General features: G+C 33.7%; 1 protein-coding gene across 6 annotated transcripts in view; it reads left to right on the forward strand.

Moving 5' to 3' along the window:
• LOC124356185 (protein Gawky) overlaps positions 1-22,939 on the forward strand; it is a 139,901-nt gene that overhangs the window by 55,691 nt on the left and 61,271 nt on the right. For 4 of the 6 annotated variants that reach the window (XM_046807362.1, XM_046807363.1, XM_046807361.1 and 1 more), the window contains exons 2-10: positions 6,499-6,664; positions 9,039-9,114; positions 9,386-9,528; positions 10,941-11,137; positions 13,853-13,953; positions 15,821-16,107; positions 18,337-18,445; positions 18,984-19,193; positions 22,729-22,918. In XM_046807362.1, coding sequence (XP_046663318.1) covers positions 6,548-6,664; positions 9,039-9,114; positions 9,386-9,528; positions 10,941-11,137; positions 13,853-13,953; positions 15,821-16,107; positions 18,337-18,445; positions 18,984-19,193; positions 22,729-22,918 — 1,430 coding nt within the window. In that variant the 5' untranslated portion in view covers positions 6,499-6,547. The remainder of the gene's footprint in view (positions 1-6,498; positions 6,665-9,038; positions 9,115-9,385; positions 9,529-10,940; positions 11,138-13,852; positions 13,954-15,820; positions 16,108-18,336; positions 18,446-18,983; positions 19,194-22,728; positions 22,919-22,939) is intronic. The other 2 variants (XM_046807365.1, XM_046807364.1) reach the window with 2 other exon arrangements.

Here is a 22,939-nt window from a genome sequence, read left to right on the forward strand (position 1 = left end):
GGATGTGCTTCAGAATTACGCAGTACCAGGACTCATGATGTTTACAGAAAACTTTCAAGAACTTTACTTTCAACACGATGGTGCTCCACCATATTACGCCACTGCCGTTCGCGATTATTTAAACAAACGTTTCCAAAGAAAAGTTATTGGTCGAAGGGCAGATATTGACATGCCCCCACATTCACCAGATATCACACCAATGGATTTTTTCCTATGGGGAGTAGTCAAGGACTCTGTTTATTCTCGAAAGCCTCATACTATTGACGAACTGAAAGACTACATACATGACGCATTTTATGATTTGGACAATGATCCCACGCTATGCCGTAGAGTATGCAACAGTGTTTCAGAAAGACTTCAAAGATGTATTAATGAAGACGGAAAACAATTTGAATATAAAAAGTAATTTGTAAGTATTGTTTGTAATAAAAAATAATTTAACATAAATCTAGTCTTGTTTTAACCAACTGTTCAGTGACTTTTGTGCCACCCTGTATAACACTAGATATTCAAGTTACTATTTAGATTTATTAATATATTTTACAAGGAGAGCCTGCAAAACCTCACAAAACAGGTATGCATTTCAAAAAATATGATGGCTACTCGGAGGGTTAAAATACAGTGAACTTCTGTTGTCTGCTAGACAAGCCCTTTAAAATGATGTGCATATTGACCTATGCTCCTATTTAAGATTTCCTTCTGACTCCTTGCGGGTCGTCCCCATGATATTACAGAAAACTGATAGTTCCTTCAATTTAAAACTATCAGTTTTCTGTAATATCATGGGGACGACCCGCAAGGAGTCAAAAGGAAATCTTAAATAGGAGCATAGGTCAATATGCACATCATTTTAAAGGGCTTGTCTAGCAGACAACAGAAGTTCACTGTATTTTAACCCTCCGAGTAGCCATCATATTTTTTGAAATGCATACCTGTTTTGTGAGGTTTTGCAGGCTCTCCTTGTAAAATATATTAATAAATCTAAATAGTAACTTGAATATCTAGTGTTATACAGGGTGGCACAAAAGTCACTGAACAGTTGGTTAAAACAAGACTAGATTTATGTTAAATTATTTTTTATTACAAACAATACTTACAAATTACTTTTTATATTCAAATTGTTTTCCGTCTTCATTAATACATCTTTGAAGTCTTTCTGAAACACTGTTGCATACTCTACGGCATAGCGTGGGATCATTGTCCAAATCATAAAATGCGTCATGTATGTAGTCTTTCAGTTCGTCAATAGTATGAGGCTTTCGAGAATAAACAGAGTCCTTGACTACTCCCCATAGGAAAAAATCCATTGGTGTGATATCTGGTGAATGTGGGGGCATGTCAATATCTGCCCTTCGACCAATAACTTTTCTTTGGAAACGTTTGTTTAAATAATCGCGAACGGCAGTGGCGTAATATGGTGGAGCACCATCGTGTTGAAAGTAAAGTTCTTGAAAGTTTTCTGTAAACATCATGAGTCCTGGTACTGCGTAATTCTGAAGCACATCCAAATATTTATCTCCTGTCACTGTTCCTTCAAAAAAATATGGTCCAAGTAATATACCAACATCATGGACGAAAACTATTGTACTACGTCTTGCTGTTATTTTTTTCTTTTTTTTAACCAACTGTCCAGTGACTTTTGGGCCATCCTGTATACTACTTTTTTTGCAAATAACTGTGCTTTCAGACTGTGTAATTATGAAATTGGAAAAAACAAATCTAGTTTTAAAATACAAGAAAGTTAAATAAAAAAAAAAAAAAAAAAACAAATTGTGCAATAAAGTATGCACATGTATTTGAAATATATTCAAAATTTAGTATAGCCAAATTGTAGGAAGTTTTATCCTGAAGACAGAAATGTATAATGTTGAATAGTTTATATTAATAAATTTGTATTATATATTTTAAGGAAAAGCGTACATTTGAAATTTGTTCCTACTTGTGGTAGTTACATACCACATTGATATAACAATATTTTTCCTTTTTTATTATACTAATATAACAGCAACACAACATTTAGAATAGCCTACTTGTAGCATTTTGCCATAAACACAGAAATATACATTGTTGTAAGTTTTTTTTGGTAATTCATAATAATTACATATACTGGAAAGTCAAAATAGTGATTATCTTTTATGAAATACATAAACAATATTTACTTGCAATAATATCATTTTTAATAGTTAGTAACTATATAACAAAGAATTGAAAAGAAAATAAGGACAGAATAGACTTTAAACAGCAAAATTCGCATGTACCTATATATCTAAGCAACAACAAACAATGCAAACACGCTTGCTAGAAACATCAGCTGATGAAAATGATGTAGACTAATGTTTAGTACAGATTACGAGACATAAAAAATCCGATTTGTCAAAAATATTGGTGATGGACGCTTGGAGGGTTAATTTTGCTATCATGCAAGTAAGCCAATCAAACTTTTTAAAAACTTGGAAAATGTAACAATTAACAAGAGACTCACAAATAATATTTTTATTTCTGTGTTGAGCACTTACTAGCAGTATAACTTAGTCTCGAGAATGAACTCCTTTTTTTTTTTTCAAAAATGGCCGAAAGCACTTTAATGCCAATTTTTGTAGGTCAATATATGAAAAGGGACTAAATGGACACAAGTGAAAATTAAAATAATTCTTTATACGAATAAGAATGTCTCTCAAAAACATATATGCCTGAAACTCAACTACGTTTTGAGTTACAGAGCTGTGAATTTCATTGAAAATGCTACCTTTTTTTAATACACGTGTGCAATATTAGATTAGCAACTATAGACTTAAAATTATCTTAATTGGCAAAGTTGACCCCCTTAAGATCTGTGGACATGTTGATACATACAGTAGCCCTGAGCTATTATCGCGGCTAAGTGGGAGAGTCAAATCACGGCCAACGGTGAGCGTTCATTTTTAAAACGTGGATGTCAGCGCTCTGTTTGAACAACTGCTTATACTTTGAATAAAAATGGTTTCTTTACATACTGTAAATTTAAATTAAAAATTAATTTGTTATATTACTGTGTTGTAACTTTTTCTCATATTGTAACAATATTTTGATTGTCTTGTATCACTTTGTTATTGTGACTATTGGTTAATCAATTACCTCACATTCTAAAACAAATCATATAAATTGTCACACAACAGAATAAACATTGCATTCATAAATTGCAGTTAGACACAAGCTTATATTTTGATGTAAACATGTGCTTTCGACATAGTAACAAATATGTAAGTAAACCTGCTTTAGTAATCGTAGTTCTGAAAATAGCCGTCAGAGAGCAGTCAATTTTTTTTTTTGTTTTTTCTTTCTCCCTTGGGGCAGCCTGCTGCCATGCACTTAAGCCTCAAGGGCTTTTTGCGCACCCCGGACACCATGAGGCCTACCAGTCTACAACTTTAGCAGTTCAACAAACCGCCGTTAGTAGGCAGAAGAAAAAAAAAACAATAAACAGCTGTGTCTAAAAATGTTTAAACACGAGAGTAGCGCTGGAGGTGCTTGGCTTGCTATATTGCTCAGCAGTTGAGGGGTTAAATTATGCTTAAATCTTTAAATTATTATTTAGAGTTTTAAAATAATTAATTTAAAACTAAATTAGATAATGTGATTTTGTGTTATAAAACAACAGTTTTGTGTTTAACATCAGTTTATTTTTAAAAACTGATTAGGCCCTACCAACATCATTCAATTTGTAGTCTTCTTTGTTTTGTAAACACCAATGTTTAAACCTCATTGAAATATACCTTTCTTTTAGTACCTTCAACAGACATCACTTACAAATTGCTTAGATTGGTTATGCTTAGCCTTTCATGAATGTCTTACATTTCAAAATAAAATCTGACTATAACATAAACTCAAATCTTCAGTACTAGTTACAGACACCAAGACAAGATGTATAGAAGTGTACAATGTGTGTTTTTGTTCGAAGTATCAGCCACGTTGCTTTAGTATCCGTATCAGAACCGCTGTTATAGCAACAAGCATGGGCGTTCATTTGATACTACTCTCGCATCGAAAAGTACAAATAACCTTGTTTGAACATTGACCACAAACTAGCTAGTTGAGCAAACATCACAGGGGTTATATTTTAATTTATCTTGTTTATTTCTGTGTCTAGAAATAAATCAAATTGTTTACAAACATTAAATTTAAGTTTTATGTCATAAGAAAAATAGTACCTGTTTTGGCACTTTTCAACCAGACTAAAATTTTGAACATTCATAAGCAGGAAAACTTGTAATCCTTTTAAGGCCAAAGTTTTATACGATATATGTGCAATAGTTATAACGTAGGGTTTGTAATTTTGGAAATTATGAATAAAAGTTGTAGTCGAACTAGTTGTTTGTAAAGCATAGTACTTTTGTTCTCAGCCGGGTTCGGTTAAAATAATCAGTATTGGTCACGTTATTAAGTTTACAGTCATTATATTAGTTTTAAAGGTAATTTATTTTTGTAAACATAAGTAAAACTATAGTTTCAACACCACTTAAACTTAATTAAACAGATTATTTCGTTTGCCACGGCTGGCGGCTGCTCAGAACGCTCAAACTGTCAGACTGTTGAAGGTGATGTTGCAACTGTCGCGTGCTGTCCACTTGGCTTTAAGACAAGAGGAAGCCGTAATAAATTGTATACTGTTTTAATATATTGGACCATTTACCATCAGCTTTTTCATATGAGCTTTGGGCCTCCAATGGCAGGTTTAGTAATGAATAAATTAACTTTCAAAATTGCAGTTTAGTACTAAGCACCAAAACCGGTACCTTATTTTATTTTTACAGACACAAAACTTTGTTATTGTTTGTAAATAATTTCCTTTATACATCTGGACACAGAAATAAACAAGCTTAAGTTTAATGCAACTCCCATAATTTTAGCTCATTAGTTAGTTTGTTTTAATGTTCAAACTCTGGTATCTATTTTTTTATTATCCAAGAGTAGGCAGGTGTTTTCCAATCAGACTATTTGTTGACCGGCGGCACGGCACAATGTTTATCAATTGTATATATGAAATTTAATGTTATGAGAAAATATGTGATCTTATTGAATCTGTTTTAATAATAATAGACCATTATCATTGAAAAACAATGTTTCTATCGCTGTAAACTGATTTTCAAAATTTGATATACTTTTTGTGGTTATTTGTCTTTCTCGGTTTCGTCACAATTTCGCAAGAGCTTTTCTCATCAGCATCGCATTATCTTGGATCGTTTAGCAAAATCCGATAAACTGGTCGCAGCTCAAACCCTGCTCTCAACTCGGGCATGGTAAATGCGGGAAAATATATATATATATATATTTAACTTACCCAAAATGAAGTCAGAGCAGCTAAAAATGTTGTCCAGGTAACCCCACTGCCAGATTTGGCGACGTCATAACTGTGACAATTGTTATCAGCGGCACCCAGCACCGGTGCCCGCTTAGTGAGTACCGCAGTACATTGGGTCTATTATTCCCGAATGGCACTGTCACTCATGGAGACATTGTTAATTGCACAAATAGTGAAAAAAATTGTTTTTTGTAAAATATTGAAAACTGTCCATAAACATGGACTGAACTCGAATCGGCCGAACTCTCTGCAATCGAATCGGAATCGTCCTGACACTCATAAAGTCTTCCACTAGTTCATTGTCATTCTCCATATTGCCTAAATACAATAATAAGCTCACATTCATAGTCACCTTACGCCATACACTACACACAATAAACAATACAGCACAGCCAGCGAACAAAAATTGTGAACCACGAACGGATTGCGAATAAACAACGTATGAAACAGGTACAACGTGGCACGTTCCACGACAACTTCTATCCTCGCGCAGAGGCAATGGCGGCCAAGCGAGCAGATGTCTGCTATGTATGCGCCATTATTGCATGACAAAAGTACTCACCCACAGCGAATGTGTTAAATGGTCATGCCTGCTTATGTGTTGGATTTCGTTGGAAATAATACTTTTAGAATTGTTATAAAAGTTGCAAAATAGTTTTTATAAATTTGTTATAACCATACTGGTTTTTTTTCTCATATGACTTGAACAACTTTTAACTGCCACCACTTTGTTTATATTAAGGTAAATAACACAATTATTTTTTATAGGTTTTCCTCTTATTTGTCATAACTTGTGTGCAAATTGTGGTATTTGTAGCTTTATTAGTTCTAGAGATAACAATTATTTAAAAAATATACAAAATGGTGGTTAGTGGCTAAACAAATTTCTCAACCTATGTTTATGGAACATTCTTTGTTGTTGTTTGGCATCATGAGTACTATCAGCTACAGAAGTTTATGACATTCTTTTGTGAAAACTGTGTATGTGTGTGTTGTATACGTGTACTCAAAAGTTATGAAGACCTAATTAACTGTATATAGATGTTGAGTTAGTCATGTTTAAAAAATCTATTTATGAAACAAAGGAACGTTACTTTGAATTAATACATTCATTTTTGAGCAATGTTTGTTATAGTAGTACAATTAGACTATTTTTCCAGATAGAGGAGGTTTCTATGCATCATTACCTGCCAAAGAAGTATTGAATAAATGTTTCCAAACGAATCTAGTTCAGCCGAGTTAACTTCTAAAACTAATGCCTTTGTACAAAACTGTGAGAAGGTGCAGCCAATCAATCCTACTACTGACCAAGTGCCTGAATTGAGGGTAAGTCAATACAGAATATATAATTAAGAGGTTATAGTTATCTCCATATTGATGTTATTTTTAGCTAAACTAATAATTTAATTTAACCATCAGAAACATAAAAGAGACAGAAAGTCACCACTTTTAAGGGCCTGTACATAGTTAAGCTGATTTACATGTGTTGAATATTGGTTTTAATTGTGTTCAGTTAAGAAAAATATGATCTGAATAAAATTATTTCATATTTTTAACGTATTGATATTCTTCCATTTCAACCTGCACCAAAACTATTGTAGCTGACGGTTGATTTCTTTGTCTCCTGGCTCCCGGACTATTAGCTATCATTCTTATTTCTTCTCTTCATTTACCACATTAGAGAGTGACATATATAATTAACAATAACAGGGTGTCCAGCAGCCTTGAAAATCGGGAATTATGCTTGAATTTTACCTGCCTTGAATAGGGCGGGAATTATGCTTGTATTTTGTAGAAAATCGGGAGTTTTGATTTTTATTTTTTAACGCCGCTGCTGTTACTAATGCAAAGCACCCACTGCGACCATCCCGGCCTTTTTGTGAAGTCGAAATACACGCAATCAAATGGACACCCGCCCACTGCGGCCGGCCCGGCACAGCCCGGGAAGACTCGGCCCACAAGGCACCCGAAGAGCCGACCGAGGCCGGATAGGCCGTTCCGGTCGCAGTTGGTGGGTGTCCATTTGACTGTGTGTATTTTGACTTCACAAAAAGACCGGGCTGGCCGCAGTGGACGGTGCTTGGCTGGAGTGAACCCGGCCTGGCCTTCTTGTGAAGTTGAAATGCACGCAATCAAATGGACACCCGCCCACTGCGGCCGGCCCGGCACAGCCCGGGAAGACTCTGCCCACAATGTCCATTTGACTGCGTGTATTTCGACTTCACAAAAAGACCGGGCCGGCCGCAGTGGGCGGTGCTAGGCTGGAGTGAACCCGGCCCGGCCGCAGTGGGCGGTGCTTGGCCGGAGTGAACCCGTCCTGGCCTTTTTATGAAGTTGAAATGCACGCAATCAAATGGACGGGCTGGTCGCAGTGGACGCCGTGCTTAACGCGAATGAAGATATTGAAGCAACAGTTCGATTATGTTCACATCAATGTGAAATTGACAGAATACAAAGGAAATTTGGAAGTAACTCGCTCTCGTTGCAGTCGCCAAAAATTGCGTTGTAGTAGGTTGGACGAGAAATGGCATTTATATGCTTGATGTTAAAGTAATTTGAAGAGTGGCAAAATAACCTACGCGACTATATATTGTATTTATAATATTCGCATGTTGAAGAGGTTGCCAATTCTTTGAAACATAGTGATGAATATTAAATGTTTCAATTTAAGGTAATCGAAATATGTGATCATGTGATCAATTATGGTGTTCAATTGGATGTCTATAGGATTTATTTTAAATTAATTTCAGATATATAATTAATACAAAAATTCAATGCAAAAAGATAACATTTCAGAAAACAAATGTGAAACAAACAGCAGTGAAGCCTACAAAAAAATGTTTTAAATGCAATGACTCACAAAAAATGTTAGTTCCTATATTCTCTGATATTTACAATACAATATCAACCACTTAATCCTATGATAACAAAGGTATACATTTTTTTGGTTTTTCTCTTTCTAGGTTGTTTTACTAGGAAGCAAATGTGTTTTAAAAAATGCATAAGGCTAACCACTATAATGATTCCTCCAAACACTGTATATGAAAGGTACTGTTATGAAAAATAATACGTCCACATTCCTCTGGGAGTTCGGTTTTAGAAAAAAATGCTAATTTAGAACAGTGACAGTTGTTAAGCATGTACTCTCAATTAATTGATTTTTACATTCTAGTTTTCACACCAATAGTAAAAAAAAACTACAATAAGTGTTGTTTGACAAACTCAAATTTAGCAAAGTAATTCACTTTATGTTATATTTCTCTGAAGTACATTACATAATTTTGGAACATTTTTCTACAATCGTAAATATGAATACATTATATGAAAATTGAATGCCAGGATATCAACTTCACAGTATTAAAAATGGTTTTTAGATTAGATTAGACTAGATCTCAAGATTTTGCTATTTTATTATTAAGTGTAATAAAAATGCCAGACTATTTTATACAGTTTTGGAATGGTTTAGTAAAATTGCTGTTTTTTTTTTTTCTTTAATTTGGTATGCTACACATTTTTATTTTGCTCCCAGTAAACTAGAAAACTTAATTCTTGAAAAACAATTTATATTTTAATAAATTATTTTGGCGGGTAGATTAATCTAGCCTATTCTTTTGGCAACGAGTCAGGTTATTCTGTGTTTTAGTAAAAAGGTATCTTTCTTGTTTTTTTGATTAGAGTGTAAACTTATTTTGTTCTGCAGGACACAATCGACTGCAGAGCAGACCATGCGATGAAGACTGCACCGAGCACACCTAGCCCCACTACATCGCACAACGGTTAGTGTTAACTCCAAAATTATAATTTAAAAATAAGAAAATTTAGTCTCAGCAAATAAGAAAGTTATAAATAAACAAGATGTTTTGTTTACTTATACTAAGTACATTAACTGTAAATATTATTGACTTGGCTTTAGTTACTTTTTCGAGACAATGATAATTAATTTTTTGAGTTAATTGTTATTTAAGCAGTTGGAAATTCATGAAATAGTCTTTGTTAATCAAAAGATCTCAAAAATATATGTTAACTGACAAGTGTTGTTGTTTGCAGGCTGTGAGCCGTGTGCCTTGCGCAGGGGTTTGGGGGAGGGGGGTCGAGCTGGCTCCCTCCCCCACCCCTCCCTCGCCCCCTCCTTGTCTGTGATATCCAGCTCGAACCCTCCGTCCGACACCATTGCAAGTGGTGCCCTACAGGTTAGTTCCACTTTATTATATGCAATATTTTTTTCTGTCAGTAAGGATTTTACAAATAAAAATTCCGATGCCAAAAGTTTATTTTCTATTTCAAATTTGATTCTTTGCTATTTGTTACAAAGAAAACGTTTATAACCTGTTGAAGAAAATGAATCTCCATTTTTATTAGTAATGGGCAGATAACAACAAAATGAATACAATACCAACAATTTGATACTGATTCCTTTATAAATAATTATACTGTATAATTTACTAAGAATAATAACTCAATATTATTAATAAGACCTATTTCATACAACAGCTCAAAAAAGAATTTGGCCTTCTCCATCAATTGCTCCAAGAGTCTTCAATTATAAATGTATCACTCTTAACACTTAAAATTATGACAAAATGCTAAATAAATTATTTGATTAATAATAACATATGGAGTAAGGACGTTCGAGAGCAGCAGACATTGTGGCACCAAGACTGAATGTATAATGTCAACCATTTCATGGTACCACGAAATAAATCATTGTTTGTTGCATTAACTTATCATTTGAACTGGATAGAACAATTCTGAGCTTTAATATGAGTTGTAGTATAACAATCTGCACACTATCGTGTATTTATGTACACTGAAAAATATACAAAGGGCCAATTTGATTGGCCACTGGCAGGCAGTTTTTGCAAAGAACGGTAGTGCAGACAACAATTATCGTGAGCAGTTCTTGGATGAAATAATAGGGCTGATCTAGCAACTAGACAGTCACACTCTATTAAGAAGAAGAGAAAATCTGTCATAGTTGTCTGAGCAAGGTTTATGGTGATATGTGTCAATAAACATAGAAAATACAAATTGTAAGCCATATTTTATTTTTAAGGTTGAAGATAGTTTGTTAATTTTGCTATCTATCTGTTCTTTTATACTGTTAAGAATCAGAATAGATCCATCTCTATGTAAAAGTAATTTATTGTAAATGGTAGGTTATCGTAATCAAATAAAACCAATGAGATTTGAGGCAGTGTTGCCATATCTCTGCTGGCCACCAGCTGTTCCCACCACACCACAGCAGTGTTCAGTTACATCAAATGTTGGTATATTTGTTTATGGTATACAACGGGATTTATAGAAGAACCCGTCACAATCACTGTATTAAGATGTGTAATGTTCTAATTGTGTCATTAAAGTTGTATCTCATTAAAAAACTGTATCTTTAGTATCATCATTATAAATAAAAAGAATAAAATTTTCTTTATGGATTTGATATTTATTCATAAAAATAAATATAGAGGGAAGAACTCTCAAAGATTAGAAAGTTGTATTTATTTATTTATTTCTGGTCACTGGTCCAAAATTATAAATAAAAGAAAATAAATGTGTAGTTAAAATTGCTTTCTGATAATTAATTATATGATATACTGTGTAATAGAGCCCAGTAAAAATGGAAGGCTGCAGCTCCAATGTCTGTTCAGCCACCCCTAGCTGTAGTGACATGTACAAGGCACGTTGGGGCATCGACCGCATGCTGAGACTGTGTGGTGGTGGAGAGACAGCCACCGCTACCAGCGGCTGGAACAACAATAACAGCAACAACACCTCATCCACAACCTACGGCCAGACTGGCTCGTAAGTCTTGAGTGATAATTTAAATGTACATATACAGATTGTTTAAAAGTTGAATGTTGCAGGTAATTGTTTGTTTTAACATAAAAAAAGAGGTAAATCCTTGCAATTATTGTTCTAAAAGCTCTTAATATTTAAATATTTATTACAGTATTTTAAACCTGTCACTCCAAAAATGCACATACTTTTTTGCAAGAAGTAATTCTTTGTTGTTTCGTCTTTACTTATAACAAAGAGTTCAATGTAAGGTAGTCACAATATGTTTTAACCCTTAAAGTGCCGTAAGCGCATATGCGCACGAGGATCGACTTTGCTCTAAACGCCGTAAGCGCGTAGACGCGCAATATACTTGTTTTTACTATTTTGCACTGTTAATTCAGAGTTTGTCCGCTAGACTGTGCGGGGTGTATGTTACAGTAGTGTAGCGGGGCTGTGCCACATCACGTGACAACCTTTGTGTTTATCGATCAATACTGGACCGGTTTTTGTTGAACAGCTGGCAGTTTGGTAGTACTGCTCATCGCCGCAAGCGCATTTATGCGTACGTCACTGCCTCGCCGGGTAGCTCTTGTGTTCTTTATATCCTGTTGAAGCAGTGCGAATAGTTGATCGGTAAACTACTGTGTAGTGTAATGTGTTATATAAACATCTTTTTATGAAAGTTATATATTTATAAACTTTTGAAATAAACATTTTCTTGAATGGCGATGAAAGTATTTTTTCCTCGTAGAAATATTTTTACTCCTTATATTTATAATTGTGTATTTTGGCTCTTGTTCCGAAATTTTACATTTATTTTTATTATTTATATTTATGCTTGGTTTTATTCCAATAAGTGTTACAACCTTTTTTTACTTCTATAAACATCTGAAAACTATTTTGTAATTAGTAAAATAACACCCATTAGAGGACTAAGAATTTGGAAAATATTTGGTTTTCATATTTATGGTATGTAAATTTAATTTTTTATAATAACTTTGTATTAAATATGTTCTATTCTAGTACATATAAGCATGCAATGTCATCATTTATATACATAATTAAAAAAAGGAAACAGTAACAGAGTTCTTTAAGCATTGGGTAAAATTTATAAAGGAGCTGGAACGCTAAATAGTAAATCATGTGTATTTTGGGCAATAAATATGATAAAAGATTTTTTTTGCAGTTTCTGTTTTATTTTTTACCTAAAAAAAGAAATTAAAATTAGCGTTGAGAAAATCTAATTTTAATTTTTTTATAATAAATGAGCGCTAATCCAGAGTTAGGCTGAAACTGTTTGGCGCTTTAAGGGTTAATGATTAGGCTGAAACTGTTTGGCGCTTTAACCCTCTCCCGCTCCCATTGTTTCCAGGCGCTCACGGTGCTTCTAACCTCAATTAATTCGCTCTGCCGGTCGCGCTCGGTCAAAATACGCGGCGTCTCAACTTACACACGTTCTGTCATTGTAATTAACTATAATTATATATATTAATTATTTTACTATATATTGGTTCAATGAAGTTGATTGTACGAGACCAGGGAGGGGGCACACGGACAGCAGGGCGCCGGGTTGTTTGTTGCGCAGTTACTTGGTGAAGGTCATTTGTCTGGCTCGCCGTCACTGCCCCTACCACTGTGATCACTCCGAACTACATCCTCAATGCCCCCAACTACTTCACAAAGCTCTGGTACATCACTACACTCACTTGAATCGTCGCAATCACTACTAATAACGAGATCGATTTCACTGTCACGAAGTGTACGACTACAACCCGCTATTGTTTCCGCACAACTAATATAAATAGCAAAATAATGGAATAAATCTACTGTAAGAGTAAAGTAAATGGTCTCCTGATAGCAAACAACCCGTAGTAGTACAAACTATTGCTACTCGAGAGCAGCACTTATCGGCTCTAAGTAGATAAAGCAGTGCGTGCCGATCTGTGCCGTTTAGGCTGCAGTGGCTACGTTGTGGCCGTGCCGATTCATGCCTTGCGAGCGGGAGAGGGTTAAGGGTTAATGATTATTGGTAGTGATTAGTGTTATATACATGGTCATTTTTAATCCATTAGCATGCTAATTTTTAATGTTTTAGTACCTAGGAATTTCTTTTTTTTGTGATTTGGCTGGTTTTAACCCTTTGAGTGTCGTTGCTATTTTACTATGTTACCCCCTTAAATTGCTAGCCCAATTAATGTATATTTTCAAACTTTTCAGATAAAGGTTGTTGAATAACCACAACATTTTTATAATTGTTGTCCTTTTTTGGCTATAAATTGAAGAATACAATACATATTTTTTTCTGGTAGGATGCAATACAATATTTTTAATATGTGTTGGTATGAAATATCCTTAAGACTTTTTTACAATTCTAAAGTTTCATTCGAAATTGGCCATATTTTTCTAAATTCTTTTAGCTATACCATGTGAAAGGCAATGCAATTATAAACTAATGTCCACAATAAAAAAAAAATAAAACAACAAATTATGGAACGAAGTAAACAGTTGCCAAATGTGTAATTCGCATATGTATATCATCGACCGACAGGCCTTAATAATATCATATTAGTTATCATTCAAAAGATTTACGAAGATGAAAACCAAAAAAGGACATTAATTGATATTTCAAAAATGTCGAATTCAGCTATATGGTTACTCTGATTTTTCAACAAAAAGTTAATGTGAATTCATTACTGACATGTGGAAATGATAATGTTTAATAAATTGTTTTTGTTATAGTAGTGGCTCAGCCCCACAGCCTCAATGGAACAACAACAATGGGAATAATTCCCAACAGCGACCGAACAACAATTCCAGCCCCCAACAACCTCAGACAAGTGGTAAGTTATTGAATTCATGTTATTTCTCTTACATTAGAGATGGGGTGATACAAAAAAAAATTTAATTTTGGTTCTGATATGGATTCCGGTGTTAATGTAACTTAAGAAATATCATGCTGAATGGTTTTGATTGTAACAGCTAAAATAAATTTGGCCAGTGGTAGCAGCAATACGTTAAAACTACCCATAGATAAAATAAATTGTAATATAAGAATATAAATATGTTCATATAAAGGACAAGTACAACTACACAAATTATAAGGTAATCTAATTAGTGATTTATTTTCTGTCAAGTTACAGATATCCTTACACAGATGCAGGATAATCACAGTGATTCACAGATAATGAAATAAGAAAATAGAGAACAGTAATTTGCATACTGCTGATCAGATGTAAATAGACAAAAGCTGACTGGTATCAGATTTGATTGAAAAGTGTCACCCTATCGAGAATCATTGATACCTCAATACTGTTAACTATTTTGGTATTATAATTGACCAATCCCTAATGCATATACAACATATTTTACTGAGTGTTTTGTAATAATGAGTTATTTCGTGAAACCAAATGGAATAAATACAATAATGGTTTAAAATCTCAATAATTTTGAAACTGAAATCTTGCGCTTTTATAGGAAATCAGAATTTTAATTGGCTGAATGTAATTTGTTAATTGTTTATATGTAATGGGTTATTTATGGTAACAGTTGTCTAAAAAACATTAAACTTTTTAAGATCGTACATATTTATTTAGTTTAAATGATGAGTTAAATTAGGGTGTTACAAAATTAAAAATTTCTTGGAGATTAATAATTGGATTATAAGTTGGATTTCATCAGAATCTTATACTGGTCTCTGCTATAATTCCAATTACATTATCCAAATATTTTTAGCCCTCCAGGTACTGTTCTTGCGCAGTGCATTGTTTATTGTTGGTTTTTGTTGGGTTTTATTGCAAAATGGAGTGAACAAAGTAGACCTAGTGCATTAAGAAATGTGTTAAAAGAACTGGATGAACTATCAGACATTGAAAGTGATAGTAATACTTCTGATAGTGGCACTGATCTTGACAAAGTCCTAATAATAGTGACAATGTGTTGATTTTATACATAAAATATTTTTGTAACTGAAAACATTTTGAAACATGGATGTGAAATAAGACTACAATGTAGTATATAATTTGTCAGATATTAGTGATTTTTTACATGTGACAACTTTTCATGTTTTACTCTCAGTGAATTTTTTAAAGATATGAATCCATAAGATGTATATATTTTTTGTGTTCATTATTAAATTATCTACAATTTCTATATCTTGGATTTTTATTTTCATGACCTTGGTGAAATAATAATATCTAACATACTAAGTGAAAAAATAAAAAAAATAAAAATAAAAATTTTAATTTTATTTTACACTCATTAATATTATGCTATATAAAGGTAATCCCATAAGGATTATTATTTTATTTTGTAATCATTCCTGAAAATAATGATTCATTATATGTACTATTTCCATTAGGTTTGGAGTATGTAAAAATAAACTTTATAAATGGTTGCAAACATTCTGAAAAATGCCTAGAACTTAAGATAGGTAGTTCAATCCTGTACTTGGAAGGTTAAAATGAGTATATTTTAAAAGAATATTTGAAAGTATAGTTCGTTCCAGTTTGTTTACTAAATTATGATTTACTTTCTTTCAATCTATTCTCTTCTTTTCACAGAAATGTCATGACTCACAATTTAATTTAATGTTATATCAATTGTAATATTTGTTGCAAGAAAACAATGGATATTAGTTTCTTTTCTATTCAAATTCAGAGGACACTAATTTAGCATTTACTATCAATAGGTCTTATTTATAAATTCCAGGAAATGCAGGGCTAAAAACGACTAACAATACAGGGGGAAGCCAGGCACCACCAACATCTCAGGCCCCTACCGCTCCAGCCAGCCAACCTCCTACCAGCCAGCCCCAGACAAATGGGCAGGCCGGGGCCAGCAGTGGTGGGGGTACCTGGGCTCAGGCTGCAGGTAAAGGATTGCCCCCACCAGCTCCCACCAACCCTCCCACCCCTACCTCCAACTCGACCAAGCAGCAGCTGGAGCAGCTCAACAACATGCGGGAAGCCTTGTTCAGTCAGGATGGCTGGGGTGCGGTAAGTGTAATTGAACTTTCAGTGTTAACCCATCTCACCCAAGTATTATAATTTTAACATTTTATGTTGTTATATATAATTTTTTAAGTATTGCACAATTATATGATCAGGTAATTACTTAGGAAGTTTGACATATAAAACCATATAGAAAAGCCAGACCAAACAAATTGTGGGGATGTCCTTTACTTATAATTGTTACAATTCTCAGAAATGTCAGGAAACATAATTTTAGTGTTTGGCTTCGGTATTTCGTGCCTATTGGATGAAGGATAAAAATGTATCTAGGGCAATGGGACAGAATTGATAGCGAATGTTAGAATTCTCTAAATTACTATACAATACCACCTGAGTTGCTGTGGGAAGTTTCCAAGTCTACAGCGGGTTCCAAAAGTTGCACCAATAGCAATCCTTATAAAATTGACAGAGAGCAACAAGGCTTGGAATAAGATGCTTGCATATAGTTTTCTTACAATGACGATCACCTCACATACGCTGGTGAACATATCGTAGTTTGTAATAACTTTCTGATTAATATCTTTTGAAAGTGACGTAGATTCTTTACTGGAGCAATGATTATGAGGTAAGGCCTCACAACCATCTAACCTGAAATGAGGCGAGATTGTGTGCAGAGATTAGATATTTTTAAAATCATATGTTCTTGAAGTTGTTGTCTACATAAGGTGCCACTTTTAAAAATTGTGTAGTATCATTTTTGAGTGTTTTTAGTTTTCTGAAATAAAAATTGTTTGCTTTTTTATTTGATTTTATTTTAGGATTTTGAACTTTGTCTATTTTTGTTTTAAAAATTTTATGGTTTTTATTGTAAAATTGTTGTTTATTTACCTAGAGCAATGAAATTTTGATGTTATAGGTAATTAAATTTAAAACTGAAGTATTTAGGTTCCCAGTTTAAAGGTCTTATAATGTCTTACAGTTTTTTTAGGGCTTTAAATTTGTTTTATATTATTTTATTTTATATCTACAAAAGAAGAAAGCAGCAAATTATAACCTAGCTTTAATAAGCAGTATTCCTATTTATTTAGATAACATAATTCAGAAAATGTTGGTACTAGAAATATTTAAGTATCTCGAGTAGAAATTAATTCTGGAAATGTTGGTACTAGAAATATAACAATATCTTGAGTAGAAGTAATAAAATAATTTGTTGCATAAAACGTAAAAAAGTAAAGCAGCTTGTGATGCTTTTATGAGCTTTCACAATATAAATGTGTGGCAGTTTAAGTGGAATATATTGTCCGCCCGGGTGAAAAGAGTTGAACTTCAAACACATTTACAGCCTTATTTTTAGACTTATGGGAGGTATCCCATTTTAAAGATAAAGACTTTGTTCTTAAGGAGTTTAAATCAAGGAAGCTTTCTATTAGTGATTAAATAAAAAATATAACTACTGTTTAAATCAAGGAAGCTTTCTATTAGTGATTAAATAAAAAATATAACTACTCTGTGTTTTTTTAATGAGGAATTTGGAACTTTTGTATACTTTTTAACCCCTGGTGAAAATTATTAATATCATTCACCATGTTTTACATCAAAATGTGGCAGAAAACACTTTTTTCAAGTTTTTGTCCTGAGTTACTCAGTAAATTTTTTATATAAAACAAAAACTTTTTTTAATCCCAATTTTGTTAGTAACCAATAAGACAAATTTAGAAAGCCCTTCACAAGATATTAATAGATTTTATAGATCTAAAGTATGTTATGAAAAAAACTGTAGTAATTTGAATCAAGAAATGTGTTACTGGTAACCATGAACAGCTGTTACTGGTGAAAGCTGGACATTAATTCAAGCGTTTGGCATGAGTTAGTTATTAACACTGCAATGATTTTCTTTTAAAAATTACCAAGGGCAGTTTGTTGCAGAAATTTAATTTAGTATTTCTGTGTGAAACTGTTATTGAAACAAGTCTTAAATAGTTTTTAATTTTAAAGTCCTTGAACTAGTCTAAACTTTGGTCCCTGTCAGAAGTTTTTTTTATGATAAGTCTTGTTTGAAATACTAAATTGGAAAAGTCCTATAGTTATAGCTTATTATTTAAAGGTTTTGTTGGTATATTATAAAGGTAATGTCATATATTTTACATATATTATAGGTGGGTGACCCATTAGGCATAAGCTCACTGACTCTTAAATGATGACAATATTCACCTGTTGGAGTAATTAAAGCTGTTGTTTTTAATTGGTGAATAATTGGTACAATGATATTTACAGCATGTTAACCAAGACAGTGGCTGGGACATTCCGTCTAGTCCAGAACCAGGACAGAAGGATAGCAACGGCACTCCACTCCCTCCGGTCTGGAAACCCAACATCAACAATGGTAAGTTTTTTCTTGTCAATGTTCAGTAGCTTAGGTGAAATCTTGTTATTCAACAGATTTCACAAATTTGAAACACCTACAAGTTGACATTATCAAATTAATCCTCTACCTTAAACTTTTGAATGTGTTAAGAGTAACATATTTGGAGGGAAAAGGTTATGAGTAATAGCCATGAAAAATTTTAACATTCCTACCCATTTTCTGGATGGCAAAGTGTTTTCTTATATTTGTGAATCATTAGGTAATTGTTTTACATAAAAAATTATTTATTTTAACAATCCATTTTGCTCACTATTATAGTCTCTGAAATTCTCTCTCCCCTGGAGGTGTAATTGTGAATTCCAGACTACATGTCACTGAGTATTCATGAGGTCTGTTATGGTTATTGGTGAAAAATCCATTTCCACATCTCTTTCTGTTCTGCTCCTTCAGGTTATGTCAAGCTTTTTATACCACTTGTGAAATTGTCCTTGTTGTCGGAATGTTATTAATAAATTGAATGGCTTATTGAGATCTGTATTTTCTATATGATTGTCAGGAACGGAACTTTGGGAAACTAACCTGCGTAATGGAGGGCAGCCGCCACCTCGTGTGGAGAAGTCAACACCCTGGGGCAGTCATACACCAGCCAGCAATATCGGTGGCACGTGGGGTGTTGATGACGACATTGGCGACTCCAGCAATATGTGGAATCCCCAGAGCCAGTGGCCAAATGGACCAAACCAACCTCAGCAGCCCATGTGGACAGGTAAAGTAGACATTATTTTTGTTCTCTTTATAAATAAAACCTACTTTGGTTTACATATTATTCAAGTGATAATTATTTAAATATTATTAAATTATTTAAATGAAATTTAATAATTGTACATCTATAGTTACAACTAGAAAAATAAAAGCTAACTTGTTGTGTCCAAGGACCAATAAATAATTTCAAAAAATTATGGAACCCCTTTTATACCTACTAGAGCAACAGCCTGCATGAAAATAGTTTTATAGATGGTGCTTCTAAATCCCCCTCTACATCCCGCGTCACACACGTGTTTATGCGCTGCTTGAAGTCACGTGCTGGTTACATGGTTTGCATTTAGCATTGAACTGTTCATTCCTAGTAAACTATTTTCACTAGGATATCATTGGGATTTTCCTAACTAAGTTTTAGATGCTACAATTAACCAAGTTATTTTGATTTTATGAGTGTAGATTTTTATTGTTTCTTTTCTTTGTCATCACACCTGATAGCTCAGTTGTACACTGCCACTAGTACTGTCTGACAGTTTGTTTACATTAATGAGGGTTTGTGAAAACTTAATTCTTAAATTTGTAAGGTCTTACTAGCCCTGGAACTGGCGGTCATATTTCTCTCAGTGGCAGAGTGTTTTTAGTACTTCATACATTGCCTTATATTTATTTTATTATTACATGTTTACTATAAAGTACCTATGTCATATTATATATTTCTTTATTCAGCATTGTTCAAGGAACATTTTTCACATAATATAATTAAAACAAAAATATACCCTTACTCTACCTCTTCATGAAAAAAAAACAATTTTAGAAAAAAAGAAAAGTTAGTTCAAAGTTTTTGATTTGTAAAATTGTTGTTGTTAGTGATATGCAAAATCCAAAATATAAAAAAGGAAGAGCATTTAATTCTGATTAAAAATAAAACAACACATAGTTTATAAGGTATTTATTTTACATGTGCTAAACTATACAAAAATCATACACTGACATTCGAAAGTGCTACTTACCAACAAAAGTAAAAACTTCAAAGCTTACTTGGATTTGTACAATCTTGTAACTATTAGTTTATATTAATTTTCTATTGTTTTATTTTTTATTATATATTTTTTTAATTATGTTTTGATTGAATGTCTAAATCGGAATCCTCATCGTTGCTTATTTCATGTACAACTAGTTCTCGAATGTCACTTGAACGATCGCGGAAATTACGATCCATTACGTAAACACGCACAAAAAACTTACCATTATTGTGATATATACACAACCATCATTACAACAAACTCAAACAATAAACCAGACAGAACACCATGCAGCTGACGAAATACAATAGCCGAATGAACCAGTTGACTCATCGCTGCGTGTGCAACATTTTTACCAGAAGTGCAAAGCCCACACTGGCCAGAATCATTTCCAATCAGTGTGGGATATGGTGGCGCTTTTGGAATAAAAAGAAAACGTTTTCTTAAAATACAAGCCTTTTTTCAACCTCCGATCTCATACCATGATGACGGTCAGAAACGTGACAGGTAATCAAGCGCGCATCTTCCCCCTCTATAATATTTGTCGCTGCCACGTTCAATAGTTAGTTTGTGCTCAGCAAGCGCGCATCTTCCCCCTCTATAATATTTGTCGCTGCCACGTTCAATAGCTAGTTTGTGCTCAGCTGCAGTAGCATAAACATGGAGGCCTTTATTGATCCTCCTATCAAATGCGAATTGGGGAGTGTTATTCATTTTCTGCAAGCAGAAAGGAATAGTGCTGCAGAAATCCATTGGAGAATGTGCAGTGTTTGTTATGAGCATTCCAAATTCAAACTCAGATCATGTGAGCGCATAAACATTAACTTGATCTTTGGTACTTCTAAACCTACATTTAATCACGTAATATGAAATAGTAAATAGGGACTGAGCATGGCCTCCGGAAAATACAAAAAGTACCTTTTTCTTAATTGTAACTGATTTGACTAAACTTCGAGAATAAATTATTTATATATATATCACATCACCCTTGGAATACATTTTCCCAATCAGTCTGAGAGCTTTTTAATTTCTTCATCATATAAACTCTTAGTATATTTTCTTAGCTATTGGAGCACAAACGCCTCTACTATTTTTTCCTCAAATGCTAGCTTCCAAGCGTTTATTTGGGGGTTTAAAGATCTAGTCACTAGATGATAAGTCTGGGACTATGTAGTGAATGTTTCAGTGTTTCCCATCCTAATGCAACCTATTTTTTCCTCTTGGCATTAGCCTTATGAGCCAGGTGTTGTCTTGGAGAATATTTACCAATTCTTTCCTTTTCCTTTGAAATAATAATCTAGTATTTCAAAATAACATTGTGCATTGATTATGAAGAAAATCAACATAAAAAGCACCTTTTCAATCAAAAATATTGTTGCCATTATTTTCGAAGTAGACAACTGCGTCTTTGACTTCTGCAGTGTTCTCTCACCATTCTTTCTTCACTCCATACTCAAAAATAAAATGTAGTCAAAACCCTCCCAAAGTACAGTTGTGTACATAAGTTAAATGGTTTAGCCATTTTATTTGATTTTTTGGTTTTTTACCGGTTTTTACTGGGATTTCAAGTTGCCGACCCGTGAATCATTCTGGGTGGTGGAGCGGCCGCTTCTGCATATTTTCACATAAGTGGGTAATGGTGAATACAAGTTTTATCACAGGCAACAAAGCGATTCAAAAAGGCATCATCATGTTGGAATCGATTGAAGAGCTACTGTGAAACCTTTGATCTATGTCGCTTGTGATCCTCTGCTAAAAGACACGTAACATACATAGTGGACTCATTGTGATAACCCGTGTCTACTGTCATGATCTGTTGGACACCCACGTAACTGATATTGAATTTGTCAACAATTTGAAACAGAGTTATATGCCAATTTTCCTCAATGAGATTTTAGACGGCCTCAATGTTGGTTTCCAAAGGTTTAGAAATGGAAGAAATTGGATTAATGATGATTTTGTTTGAATCATACCTAGACTATTAGGATTTAAAATGTAAGAACTGGGGTTTGATTTTTTAAGATACAGATTTGGGATTCGAAATTTCTGGATTTGCCTCTCATTGGTTAAGAGTATGTAAAATTACTGATCATCTTAACATCTGTTAGGGTACACAAACACTATCAGCTGTTACCATAAACAGATATGTAGTAAATCAAGCAGAGGGTATATGACCATAACCACTTCATATCGGAAACAACTGGTGGACGGTAGCGATATTGAAAGACTGCTTTAAATATTTTGATGCAGGTTTAATTTAAAACATCATAATATTAGTTCATTTAACTCTTAACAATAATGAGATATACATGGTAAATGTTAAGAATTACATAATGTAGTTAACATTATTGAAATATAATACATTGGCTATAATTTTGCCAAGGATTATTTCAGATAAAATCCAAATTTGATCAAAACATTACATAATGTATTAAATAATTTTAATAACCACATTATTTAGTGTACACAACCTGTTCAAATATAATTGATGGTATTGAACATTGAAGCACTGTGTATCAGGTGCAGGAGGTCCTAAGAAGGAAACAGAGTGGGGTGGTGGAGGTGGCGGTGGTGCTGGCAACAACTGGGGAGACCCCAGAGGAGCTGTTGGCGGGGCTATGGACCCCCGAGACCTGCCCCGGGGGGCTGACATGCGATCTTCCATGGTCGACCAGCGAGACCCCATGCGCAGTGTAATGGACCAGCACAGGTATTTATGATATTGAGCTAG

This window comes from Homalodisca vitripennis, chromosome 2 (assembly GCF_021130785.1).
Source record: "Homalodisca vitripennis isolate AUS2020 chromosome 2, UT_GWSS_2.1, whole genome shotgun sequence".
Lineage (NCBI taxonomy): Eukaryota > Metazoa > Arthropoda > Insecta > Hemiptera > Cicadellidae > Homalodisca > Homalodisca vitripennis.